This window comes from Drosophila obscura, unplaced genomic scaffold (genome assembly GCF_018151105.1).
Source record: "Drosophila obscura isolate BZ-5 IFL unplaced genomic scaffold, ASM1815110v1 contig_29, whole genome shotgun sequence".
Classification (NCBI taxonomy): domain Eukaryota; kingdom Metazoa; phylum Arthropoda; class Insecta; order Diptera; family Drosophilidae; genus Drosophila; species Drosophila obscura.
The window spans coordinates 1,979,807-1,993,476 of record NW_024542816.1 but is presented as its reverse complement, the minus strand read 5'-3'; the positions used below and the strand labels follow the sequence as shown (position 1 = coordinate 1,993,476).

The 13,670-nt window shown below is 46.8% G+C and overlaps 1 protein-coding gene across 2 annotated transcripts in view; it reads left to right on the top strand.

Annotated features, from left to right (window-relative positions):
• The first annotated feature begins 9,457 nt into the window (after positions 1–9,457).
• LOC111082043 (actin cytoskeleton-regulatory complex protein PAN1) overlaps positions 9,458–13,670 on the top strand; it is a 43,883-nt gene continuing 39,670 nt past the window's right edge. For both annotated transcript variants that reach the window (XM_041594543.1, XM_041594542.1), the window contains exons 1-2: positions 9,458–9,785; positions 10,380–13,518. In XM_041594543.1, the coding sequence (XP_041450477.1) occupies positions 10,389–13,518 (3,130 nt within the window). In that variant the 5' untranslated portion in view covers positions 9,458–9,785; positions 10,380–10,388. The remainder of the gene's footprint in view (positions 9,786–10,379; positions 13,519–13,670) is intronic.

The following is a 13,670-nucleotide window of genomic DNA, read 5'->3' as shown; positions in this document are numbered from 1 at the left end:
ATTGCTCAGGAGATACTAGCGTTGGGCTTATTGTCCGATGGTGAATGCCGATTAATACATCAGATATGTCAGACTGCATACGTTGAAGACTCGTTGTCAGCAGAGTTAGTTGTGCTGTGAGCCCTAGGTATGACTGAATTAGATGATCGCCATGATATGTTCCTCTTTCTCTGCTGATGGTTGCCACTTGTTGTTCCAATACCTTTAGGCGGTTGTCCATGGCTGACTTATCCTTCCTGATCACGTTCATTGTGGAGTCGACAATTGACGTTTGATTTCGTAGTAGATGTAGCAGAAAGTCTTCGTTGGTTTGTACCTTTTCGATTACTTTAGCCATTTTCTCAGCATATGTAGAGTCAAGTACACCGAATAGCTGGTGTGCCACGTTTCCTACTATATCCAGCGGTGATCTGCGTTGTCGAGAGGCCTTCATTAGCATATTTCCTGTTTGTAGTTCTTTGTACAAATGTTGAAAGTGTTGAAATATGGAGTTGCACGCTGGAACATTTTTTAGTTCAGGGCACATGTGTCTTAGTTCGGACATTCCGGCTGACATGACTTGCATATCCTTCCAATATGGATCCAAGTCGTAGTATACAATCATGGTCCATTCGGAAGTGGTCATTCTTGAGGTTCCAAGTTTCTCATAGAATATTCCGGGCTTGTTTGCAAATTGCGTCACATTTATTGATTGTGAACATGCTAATGGCAGCATGAGAAGTAACACTACCAATGTGGATGTTAGTGTAGGTAATGATAACCTTTTTCGCTGTGTTGGTGGCTCCTTTATTTCCGCAATGTCTTGAATAGCATTTTTGGAGCGTTTTGTTGCTACCTCCTCTGAGAATAATGGGGCGAGACGACTGATGGGGCGTTTGTATACGCCGGACGATGTTTTGACATCAACCACTCGTACATGGTTGTCTTGCCCAGGATAAGTTTTGATGATGCGACCCATTGGCCATTTCATTACTGGAAGGTTGTCTTCCTTCACCAAAACTAATAATCCTTCGGTCACGTTTGGAGCGGTGGTTTTCCATTTATGGCGAGTTTGTAGTTCGTGGAGGTATTCCGTAGACCATTGTTTCCAAAATGCATGCTTTAAGCGTGAAACCAATTCCCAGCGCTTAACCAGAGTTTTCTCTTGACGATCGGTGTTGACGTCAGGTGCTGCGGTCAAAGGTTCACCGATCAGGAAATGCCCTGGAGTAAGCGCACTTGTATCCGTTGGATCATTTGACATTGGAGTTATGGGTCGGGAGTTCAGAATTGCTTCAATTTCGATTATGACTGTGTTCAGCTCCTCAAACGTCAAGGATGCTGTTTCTGTGGTTGTAACTAACAGCCTTTTCGCTGATTTTACCGCAGCTTCCCAGAGGCCGCCAAACGATGGGGCCCGAGGAGGAATGAATTTAAAATCCACTTGTTTTTTGTTGCAATGATTTGTGATCAGAGCATGTGCCTTTTCGCTAAATATTGCTTCTTTCAATTCCTTTAGCTTGTTATTTGCGCCGACGAAATTTGTTGCGTTGTCGCAATGAATAGTCTGACACTTCCCGCGTCTGCTAAGGAATCGCCGGAGTGCTGCCAAGAATGCATCTGTGGTTAAGTCACTTACTAACTCCAGATGTACAGCCTTTGTGGAGAAGCAGCAGAATACGGCAATGTATGCCTTATCTGGCCGTTTTCCTCGGATTTTATGGTGGATCATAATTGGTCCACAGTAGTCAACGCCTGCATTAAGGAATGGGCGTGCTTGCGTGACTCTTTGTGCTGGAAGATTGCCCATGATCTGGTGCATCAGCTTTGGTCTGGCTCTGGTGCATCTCATACAGCTATGTATGATGCTTCTAGCCATCGTCTTGTCGTTGATAATCCAATATTGTTGTCTTGCGATTGCCCTTAATGCTTGGGCACCGCAATGCAGATTTTCCTCATGAAGCTCACGCATAATCATTTTGACTATTGGGTCGTTGTACGGTAGCAGGATTGGATGTTTTGCATTGAACGGAATTTGAGCTTCTTCGAGTCTTCCGCCAACTCGGATGAGCTCATCATCTCCTAGTAAGGGAGATAACGAAATGATCGAACTCTTTTTATCCAATGTTTTATAGCGTTTTAATTGTTTTAAATCCGCTGTGAACTCAACTTGTTGAATCGTTCGTAGGATCATAGTGCGAGCACGCCTTAGTTCTCCTGCGCAAAGTGTCGTTGTAGGTGCTCTATTAGTTTTGTAGCAGAAGCGAAACATGTACGCTACAATACGTTGTAGTTTGTTGAACGAGTTGCTATGTCTGCATGTGTATAACTCTTCTCCGAGAGAGCTAGATGCGATTGGCAAGCTGACATGCTTAGCCTTTCTCTCGAGATTGCTGGGCTCAATGATGGGTGGTTTTGTCCATTTATCTTCTGATCCGTGCAAGAATAATGGTCCGTATAGCCATAGACTATGATCCCTTAGCTTGCTTGCTAAGATTCCTCTTGAAAGGACATCTGCTGCGTTGTTGGCTGATGAAACATGACGCCATTGTAATTGGTTCGTCAATGCCTGGATTTTGGCGATTCGATTTGCCACGAATGTGTGGTATGTGGACGCCGATGCGTTAATCCAGGACAGTACAACGGTGGAATCAGTCCAGAAGATTCCTGATACTGTGTCAAGATTCATATGGAGATCCTTTCTAACTCGATTGGTGAGTTCGGCACCTAAAACTGCAGCGCACAGTTCTAGACGTGGTAGGGATTGTTTGGCGGTGGGTGCTACTCGAGATTTTGAGCATAATAGTCGTACAGAGACCTGATTGTTTTTGTAGGTGGCTCGTACGTACACTGCCGCGCCATAGGCTCGTTCCGATGCGTCTACAAAGGTATGTAGATCCTGGGTGACTGGCACTTTTCCATCATATACGTGCCGGAAAATCTCCATTGAGTTTAATGATTGTAGGTCCTCCCGGTACTCCTTCCATTCGTTTTGGAGTTGTAATGGCAGTTCATCGTCCCAATCGAGTTTAATCTCCCACAGCTGTTGCATAAATATTTTTGCCTTGACTATCACCGGGCAAAAGACCCAGTGGGTCAAAGATTTGGGCCAATTCTGAGCACACGACCCTTTTGGTGATGCGTGTTGCTTGGCCTTTTGTGGTTCGTCCTCGCAGTTGGTCTTGTTTTGGCATCCAAATGAGACCCAGCGTTTTCACGCTGTATTGCTCTAATGTTTCACCTAGTTTGACGTCGTTGACAATGTCCTCTTTAGGGATTCCTTGCAAGAGCTGGTCGTTGTTGGAGCACCATTTGCGAAGTTTAAGGCCGAACGGTAGCAATATTTTATTAAGTTCTTGTTGAACTTGTATCGCTTCCTGAATGGTATCCGCTCCAGTAAGACAGTCGTCCACATAGAAATCGTTCTTCAATGCAGCAGATCCAATAGGTAATCTGTGTTGGCTCCGAGTTGCCAAATGATCCAGACATTTCGTTGCCAGGAATGGAGCAGATGTGGTCCCATATGTGACTGTTTTTAAGCGATAGTACCTGATATCTTCAGATGGATTGTTTCTCCAGACTATCATCTGATGAAACTGATCCTCTGGATTTATCCACACTTGTCGGTACATTTTCTCGATGTCCGCTGTGAATACGTACTTATGTATACGAAACGTAGTAGAATGGACATAAGTTCACTCTGAACTGTGGGTCCGGCATGCAGAATGTCGTTTAGAGACTTTCCACTTGTTGATTTGCATGATGCATCAAACACGACCCGTAACTTTGTGCTGGTGCTCTCAGGTTTGAGTACACAGTGGTGTGGTATGAAGTAGTGTCTCTCCGGCACTTGAGTTGCTGGGACCATCTTCATGTGTCCAAGTCCTTCATATTCATTCATAAATTCCACATAGCCTTTCCAGGTGTCTGGTGAAATCCGTCGCTCTAATGCCAGGAATCGTTTCGTTGCAGTTTCCAAAGACCCCCCCAGGGCTGAAGAGTGTTCGGAAAAAGGGAGTTTTACTATCAACCTGCCATCCGATGCTGTTTGTAAGTTCTCTATAAAGTGAGCTTCGCAATGTGCTTCGATTGGCGTGCGTGGTTTTTCTTCCGTCTCTAAATTGTCCAGAGTCCAGAATTTTTCCATTAGCTCGTTGAGTCCAATTGCACAAATGGATGCGGAGTTGTGTGCAGACCTGATTTTTCCTGCCACAATCCATCCCAATTTTGTATTTTGCAGCAACGGACCTCCTGACTTTGGCTGTTTTTGGTCTGGGAGTAGTAGCGAATAATAGTGTTCTGCTCCGATGAGCATGTCGACCTTTCCCGGTTTATAGAAATCCGGATCTGCCAATGGGCAATTGTTTGGTATGTTCAAGTTCATTTCATCGAGTGCCTGCGCTGGTTGATCAGCAATTATCTGAGGTAGTACGAATGCTTCAATTCTTTGCGTAAATCCGCCGTGAAGTGATTTTATTAGAACATTTACTCGTGCTCTGCTGGTCTTTGACTGACCTCCAATTCCTTCGATGCGTAATGTTGTATCATTAAGTTTTACTGACAACATTGATGCCATTCGTTCAGAGATCAGGTTGATCTGTGATCCTGAATCCAGCAAGGCTCTGAAATTGGCTCTCTGTCCATTGTTTGCTTCTACTGCTACTTTTGCTGTAGCTAACAGGTTGTAATTATTGTTACTTGCTGCGCCAACCGTCGGTGCTCTTGGTTCTGTACTTACGCCCGATGGTATGTCCAAGTGCAGCAGTGTATTGTGTTTTTTGTCGCATTTGAAACATGTCCGACCTGGGCATGCATTTGTTTTGTGGCTTGTTTTAAAACAGTTGACACACAATTTCTGCTTTTGTACCCAATTTAGTCGTTCTGATGGTGATTTGGAGCGAAACTCATCGCATCCGTAGAGCCAATGGCTTGCCTTCTTGCAGAATGAGCAGAGAGGCGTCTTCGATTTTCCAGTATTTACTGTTGCACATGTTGTGCCTTTTGGCTCTTTCCTTGACATTTGTGTCTTTTTGCCTGTTCCTAGAACTCGAACTCTTTGTTCTAGGAACTGAAGCATTGTGTCCAAGGCCTGTATTTCCTTTGAGCTTCCCAATGATTGCTCGTACAAGGCTCTGTTAGTGACATCTAGCTTATTTTTGATGACGGCAATCAATATTGGATCCCATGTGGATATATTGATGCCCAATCCCTTTAGTGATGCCAGGGATTCGATAGTTGTAACGTACAACTCTTTTAATGACTTGGAGTCGTCATTAACTGTGTTATAATTTAGGAAGCGGTTTAATACCGTGCTAGCGACGTCTCTGGGATTGTTGTATGTATCAATCAGAATTTCCCAGGCGCTCAAATAGTTTTCTTCCTTTAGATCGATATGTCGGATCAATCTTTCTGCCTCTCCAGTTACGGTTGTTTTCAGATACCACATCTTCCGAACTGTGGGCATGTTTGTTTCATGTATCATACATGAAAACAGGTCATAGAACTGGGACCATTTCAGTATGTCCCCATCAAACTTGGGAATGTTAATGCGTGGAAGCTGCACGTCATTATTGTTTGATGTGGCTGGTTTTGCCAATGCACTTTGAACCTCTTTTTCCAGGGTCAGGTAGGCTTCCATGTTGTATCCTCCTTCCTCTGGGTTATCGTATTCTTCGTGAATAGTAAAATGGACTTCTTGTGCTTGAGTCCATAGTGATTTTATCAAATCACTTGATGTACGTCCTCCCGCCTCTGAGAATTGTCTCAGAATGCGTTTTATGGACGCTACTATGGCCTTTTGTCGGCGACATAGTGAAGGCAATTTGCTGTAAACTTCCGTTGGATGCTGGCTCTGATCATTCGATTGTGGTTCGTCATTTTTACCCACCTGAGCACTTGATGCCTGATTTAGCTTGTCCATGCTTTCAGTAAACATCGCAAGGTACGTTTTTAGTGTTTTACGCAAGTCCTCACGAAATTTAACGTAGTGGTCGGTCTTATATGCCTTTGATATCTTGGTGTCGATTTCGTTAAATCTGTTCCATGCATCCTCGAGAGCCGCCTTTTTTGTATGGAAGTACGTCATATTCTGTTTCCTTTCTGAAGAGGCTTTTTTGGTTTCTTATTCTTTTATCTCCAATTTCTTGGCATTTAAGCGGCCCGGGCCATTCGCCACTGACTTACCCGTTTTTATTCGCTTTGCAGCTGGATACGCTCCTATTCGCAACCGATGTGGTACAAAGTATAAGTACAGACGACGTACTGGATGGAGGTTTTGTGCTGGTGAAACGCACTTGTGATCTTGATATTATTAATCGTTGATCTTGTTGGCTTATGATCTGAAAGTGACAGATCTGCTAATTTGTTCTACTTATTGGTAGGAGATTCTACCGTAAGTATGTGGCTTGTTGCCAGTTTGTATTGAAAAGTCCTGGTGACTTCTTCAGTTTGATCTGCAGGTTTTCCTGCGTCGGGGTCACCAAATGTTAATGTGTGATTGTGTGTGTGTTTTGGTATGCATACGGTACATAAACCGTCTACAAATTTGTCGTCGCAACTAGAACTTGAACCAGTTGGACTGCGGAGAGGGATTCCTACGTCGAGCAAATGAGGGTCTGAAGACACGGCGACAGCCTCTGTTGATTGCAGTTGTAGAGAATGAGTGAACAGGCAGTGATGGTACTGTTTCTGATACTGATTTTATTCAACAAACTTAATTTCTATTTATAGGTAACAAAAGGTACAGAAAGTGCTGAGTCTAGTAAGAATATGGTAAAAGGGAATTGGAATTAATATTGAATTAATTTGGATTTAATATGATATTGTGTTATTGGGCAATTGTGATAGTCAGCAATTGCACCAGTGTTTTTGCCCTCTGACGAGCGATCGCATCGTTGGCAGAAATTGCTGCAGAAGCGGTTATTTTTGACTCAGCTACAATGCCTTGTCGTTTGTTATTATGTCTCCCGTTACATGGGTCGACCTGACTTATTCGATAAGTGTATATTATGTAATATTAATTACTGCATAAATATGCGACTGAACAGCCTTAAATTCGAATATTTTACATATTGTGTATTCAAAGTGTCATACCCATACCTCCACAAATAAATCGTTGATACGTAGCAAATGTGTATTAGCCGTGTAGTTATCATGTAAGAAAGGGACATTTTTGTAGAACTTCTTTGTTCAAACCTTATTTTATAGGTAATCAAATAAATGGGAGTCTTTAAAACAAGCCAGATTGCAGAAAATTGATTCATCTATCTGATAAAATCATATTTTCACTCCTTAAAGTCCTAACTAGCTAATAATATTAAATCGAATATCAAAATCGAGGAATATCAACGCAGCTTGTCAGTATATGTACGGTACATCTCTTGGGTATTTTTGGGCTCATAATTAAACGTAAAAACGAGTCGGGAGAGCGTTTTGAGTGCTCTCTTTCGACTGGGTCATGGCAAGGTATGGCCCCAGTATTAAAACAGACCAGCTTTTTTTAAGGGCCTCGTAAGGACCTCACCCAAGCCGACGGAATAAATATACCATGTTTGCGTGAAAGAACAAAATCCCGCACGGTGAGTTATATGGTGAGGTGGGTATTTTTCTTGAAAGCTCTAAATTTTGTGACGTCACACCTCATACCCTTATCCTTGCGGCGGAAATGAGTTCGGAGAGCGTTTCGAAATTGGTGGTGACTTTTCGTGGTGTGAGAAACATGTATCTGACGCAACAATGAATCTTCATTCCATACGCGTTCCCGTAAGATACATTTGATTTGTATTGGAAAAAATTCAGCAGCATGTGGAAATGTTGTACAACTTTGGCACGGAATGAGCAACAATCTGCATACCTTGGGAAAATGGATATTATGGACTTGAGATATTGTTTGTAATTTCAGGCTCCAGCTAATGCAGAAACTACTCAGTCTCTGTTTTAAAGATATTAACGAAATTTTGCAGCTAACGGGTACCAATAATAGGTATCAGAACCGGGATAAATGTGTATATAAAACACAAAACATATGCATTAATAGGTAAAAAACATCTCAATCTAAGAAAACTGCATTATTAATGTTTCAATGGAGCTTGGAAAAATAAATTTAACATTAATTAAAGAAAATACGGTATACAAAAGTCCTTACGCATAGAAGAAACTTGGTTGACCAGCAACACTGACGTCACATTTAGTCAACATTTACGTTTTATGCTTTTGGCCGTTTTTGTTTGAACCCTATTATGTAAACAATCCAACGAAAAAGAGTTCTAAAAACTAGCCAATCTTGTACAAACTTGATTGAGGAATTGGATAAAATTATTTGTTTAGGGCTGAGATTCCCAGCTAGCTAGTAATATTATACGGAATATCAAAATCGAGGAATATCAACTATCAAAACTATCGCTAAACCGTCGATAGTAGAGGCTAGCAGTAAAATATCGATGATATCGATAGTGACCTATTGACACCTCTATTTGTACATTTTCTACTTTTTTAAATTTATTTTTTTTCTTGTGATTTGTTTATCGAGTGCGTGTTCGCGCGGATATTATTGCCGATTCTGAAGAATACAAATGTAAGGGTCAAGCGGCATTTAATTAATGACTCGTGCCGTTGGTACCGCTCGTATTCGCATACATAATTTTACTTTTTGGCCAAATTGAATGCCAATTGGGAAAATGTTTGCATCATTTTGTGTGTGTTGCACGCCAAAGCGTTTTCTTTTTGATTGTCGACAAGGGGGGTGCGGGCGCGCGTGTGCTTGTGGGTGTGTGTGTGTGTGCGTGCGTGTGCGAGAGGGAGGGAGGGAGGGAGGTTGTCCCATGTCCCAGTCTCTGGTGTTTTTTTTTCATGATGGTGGATGCTTGACAGAGGGGAGGTGATAGCCTCTGCTAATATATGGAAACAGCAGACAAAAGAAAAGAACTGGAAATTACAATACAAAAAAAGTGTAAATGAACGTTTTTGGGGAAAAACGCGCCCTGTTTGTGGGATGGTGTGTGTGTGTGTGGGCAGGGTATATTAATTAGAAGGTAGGGCAGTGCAAAAGAGCGAGACCCAAAACTTGTTTGGGTGGGAAACATAAAAAAACGAGCTAAAAAACAAAGTCCCTTTCGAAAGAGCAGGCTCTGAGAGAGCGAGAGAGCGGCAATTGCCTTACATTAAAAATGAATATACCTTTTCCATGTGCATGTATGCATGTGTGTGTCGCGTGAATGGGTGTTCGTGTTCTCTTTCAATGTGTTTTTCTGTGTGAATGGGATTTCTCTCCCTGTGTGTGTGTGTGACAGCGTACGCGTACGTGCGGCTGTGTGCGTGCTGCATTATTTTTGTGACGAAATGAAATTGTTTACGTTTATGTTTATTTGCACACACAAACTCTCACACACAACACACGCACACACATTGTAGGCCGCTGTGGAAATCAAACAAAATGCAACAACCATTGCAATAACAACAAAACGTGCAACAAATTCAAACAAAACATAAACAAAAACAATAAGCAAGCAGCGAACAAGTTTAAAAAAAAAAAGTGCATTTAAATATTTTCGTGTGTGGGACTGGGGAAGCGGGTTAACCGACTTCCCGATTGAAGCGCCAAATGGGTATCGTTCGACGGTATCCAGTGCCATTGCCGATGCCCAGGAGTGCCGTTGCGTGGCTGAGCAGAAGCAGCAGGAGCAGCAACAGTAGCAGCAGCAGCAGCAGCAACAGAACAGCGGCCATCGACGTCGAAGTCAACGTCGCCGTCGTCGTTGTTGCCGCCGCAGTCCAAAAAAAGGCGGCCCAGTGAGTGCGAGCAAGTCAGAGTGAGTAACCGTTTAACCATTAACCGTTAACCGTTTCATCGAATGTTCTCGAAATCGAAAATCCTTTAAGTTTTCAAAATGTGTGCTTTTAGTTTTTCACTGAGAATTTCGAGGATTTTCCTGCTTCCAAAATGCGTATCCCTCCTGAAGGGAGGATTCCTCCTTATCCCTGTAGCCCTGCTCGCCCTTTACAATATACAGAGAGAGAGAGAGAGAGAGAGAGAGGAGTTGCCTCTTTCGTGTCTTATCCCGTTTTCCCCCCTTATTCGAGGGAACATTCTAGCGAGCATTTATTCCCTTTTGTTTGTCACGTGCGGACACTTGAACTAAATAAACGGTAGAAAACTGAGAGAGAATGTGGGGGCGGTGTGGGTGTGGGAAAGAAAGCAGAATCATCCTCTACCCCCAATGCTCCTCTTTTGTCGTACCCTGCACCCCCGTGTAATCATCCGTTCTGTCCGCAATCCAGAAAACCATTTCAAATAACTTCGTAAAGGGTATTCCCTTAGTCGGTACACATACATCGACTGTTTTTGTGTCCCTCCCGTTTTATTTATGCCGTGCGTTGCCACCCGCCTTTCGTTCTCGTTGCAGCCCCACGAGATGGTCTCGAAGAAGCGTTCCAGCGTCGCCGAGCGTGTCCAACGCTCAACGGCAACGGCAGCAGCAGCGGCAGCAGCAACAACAACACCATCTGCCCCTGCTTCAAGTGCGTCCGGAACAACGGGGAAGAAGCGGGTGGGAAAACAAGCGAAAGCCCCCACAGAGGAGACGGAGGAAAAGAAGTCAGCGTCAGCATCGGGCAAGAGGCAGACAAAGGATCCTTCAGCAGCAGCAGGAGGAGGAGCACCAGCCACAGAGAGCAGCAGCACCAGCAGTGGGAGTGGAAGTGGCTCCAAGTCCAGCGCCCAAGCAACGCCCAAGCTCTCGCCCGAGGAGCGGCAGGAGGATGGCAAGGCGCGGGCCATCAACAAGATGCTCAAGAATCTGGACATCAAGATCCATGGATTCGACAATCTGCTGCCCAGCGGTGAGGGGCCCCTGAATGTGGGCTCCATCTCCAAGTCCTCCATTTCGGAGAATGTCAAGACCAAGTCGCGGGCAGCCGCTGTCAAGGTGATAGCCAGCCTCAATCCCGGCAAAACGATGCCCGTGAAGCGGCCGCCGCGCCCCTCCCCGGAGAAGGACAAGGACAAGGACAAGGAGAAGCCAAAGCCGGAGACCAAAATGGAACCAGAGTCCACCATCGATGGCAGCTCAAAGGTGGCGCCACAGAACGATGCCAAGGAATCTCAAGGAGTCACGAAAGGATCCAAAAAGGCAGCGCAAACGCACGCAAAGAAGACAAAGGTGGAGACGACGGTGACAGCACCAGCAGCAGCAGTTCCAACTACGACGCCAACTGCAGCAGCTGCGGCTGCTCCTTCTGCACCTGCCGCAAAACAGGGCAAGCTGGCAGCCAAGAAGGGAGCATCGACAGCAGCAGCACCGGCACCAGAGCAGCCCCCAAAGCCCACCGCCAAGGTAGTCAAGGCCACGAAGAAGGCGTCGAATCCGTCCCAGCGCCTGCCCGACTCCAATACGGAACCCGTGCAAATGGAGCTGGAGGAGATTGTTGGCACAACAACAGCCACAACAACAACAACAAGGACAAGGACCCCGACACCCAATCGGACGCCAACAGCCACGCCCACACCCACACCCGTGGAGGTTCCCGGACCGCCAGCAGCAGTAGCGAAACAGCGACCGAAGATCAAGTACACAAAAACCTCGGCGGGATCGAAGGTTCGCCTGCAGCAGCAACAGCAACAGCTGCAGCAGCAGCAGGGTGCAGCGGGGGGCCACCAGAAGGCAATGCCCTCGTGGAGTCAAGGCGGAGCGGGGGCCAAGGATATTTACGACTTTAAGTCGGGCTCCGAGGATGAGGAGCCCATCAAGATGGTGCTGCCAGCGCTGAAGCAGTTGCGGGAATTCTCTGAAGAGGACAACAAGCCGCTGAAGCAGCCAAAGGAGAAACCCACTGAAGAGCAGAAGCAGGCAGAGAAGGAGCAGGAAAAAGAGCCGCAGGAGGAGCCGGAGACGAAGGAGAAGGCAAAGCCAAAGGTGGAGATGCAGATCAAGGAGGAGGAGGGAGAGCAGAAGGATAAGGAGAAGCAAAAAGATAAAGAGAAGCAAGTGGAAAAGCCCTCAGCATCCACAGCAGCAGCACAGTCCGAACAAGTAGCAGCCACAACCACAACAACATCCACATCCAAGATCAGTGCCACAGCCTCAGCCGCGGCCAAGAAGCAAGCGAAACGCAAGCTGGCAACATCCTCTTCACCCTCCCCAAAGGCGCCGCCCGGAAAGAAGAAACAGCCAGCGGCAAAGGCCGCAGCAGCAGCAGCAGCAGCTGCCAGCCCCGCCAGCGATAGCTCTGGGGAGAGCAGCGACTCCGAGGATGAGAAAAAGCTGAGCGCCTACAGCGGCCCCAAGCGGCATCGCATGGCCTCCCTCAATGCCCTGGCGAAGGTGCAGTGCCTCTACGAGAATGAATCGCGGACCGCCCACGAGTTGGGACTCTCGAAGGCCACACAACAGCCGCCACGGATACGCACATTGGATGGGAGTGACGATGACAATAACCACAAGGAGTCACCGCGCAACGGAGAGGACAAAGACAAAGAGTCCTCGTCGACGCCATCAACGCCACCGGCACCACCACCGCCCAAAGAGATTGAGCCCCGAAGGGAGCTGCGGTATGTGCCCGGTGGCAGGGGCGTGGGCAAGCACTGGGAGTTCGATAGCGACAGCGAGGGGGATGAAATGCAGCTGCCGGCCCTGCCACAGCCCAAGAAAAAGAAGCTGCAAAAAAAGCCGCCACCAAAGAAGGCGGCAGCAGCGGCTGCGGCGCCAAGCGGCAGCGAGACGGACGCCAAGAAGCCAGAGAAACCGAAGCCACCACCCAAGCAAGTGCCGAAAAAGCGAAAGACCCCGTTCACCGAGGAGCTGATTGGCGACTACAAGGGGATCCTGGCGAGAAAGCGAATGGCCAGCCTGAATGCCAGCGCCATTGTGGCGGCCACCTACGAGGTGGAGCGGCATCTGGACAAGAATCTGGCCAGCGACTGCAGCAGCTTCGAGAGCTACGACGAGCTGGAGATGCAGGCAGTCGTCCAGCAGTCCACCAAGATGATGCCGCTCAAAGCGGACGTGCACATCAAGAAGGAGCCAAAGGAGACCAAGGAATCGTTGCGCGAGAGGGAGCGCGAAAGGGAGCGTGAGAGGGAGCGCGAGCGGGAACTGAAGGAATCATCCCTCAAGGACAAGGTGCCGCCCAGCAGTCACATACTCATCGAGGAGAGCAACGACTCCAAGTACTCGAAGGAGACCAAGGAGACGAACACGGACACCACCACAACCACCAGCAGCAGCAGCGGCGGCGGCGGCACCACCACCAGCGGCGGCTATCGGGACTCGAGCAGCGCCAAGGATGCCAAGGACTGCAGCCGACCGACCTCCTCCAGCGTTGTGATCGTCCAGGACACCGATGTGACCATCACGGGCGTCTATGTGAATGCCAGCAATGGTGCGGCCCAGGAGGCCTACTGCAAAATGCAATATCGTGTGCAGTCCAGCGTCACCGAGGAGCGCGTGCTGCGACCGGGCTCCGTCGAGCCACCGAAATCCTATACGCCCTTGAGTGCGCTCTCCAGCATGCTGCCGCCCGGCGCCAGCTCCGGCCTCAGCGAGGGTAAGTAGTGATTCTCGTATGCCATTGCCATTCCTTCTCGCAAACAGCAATAGACCTACCATGTCCCGAATCTATTGGGGAATTACTTTGAGCTGCAGCTACAGCTGTCACTCTGAAACGATTTAAAACGTAGCACATTTGTCCCGCCCATC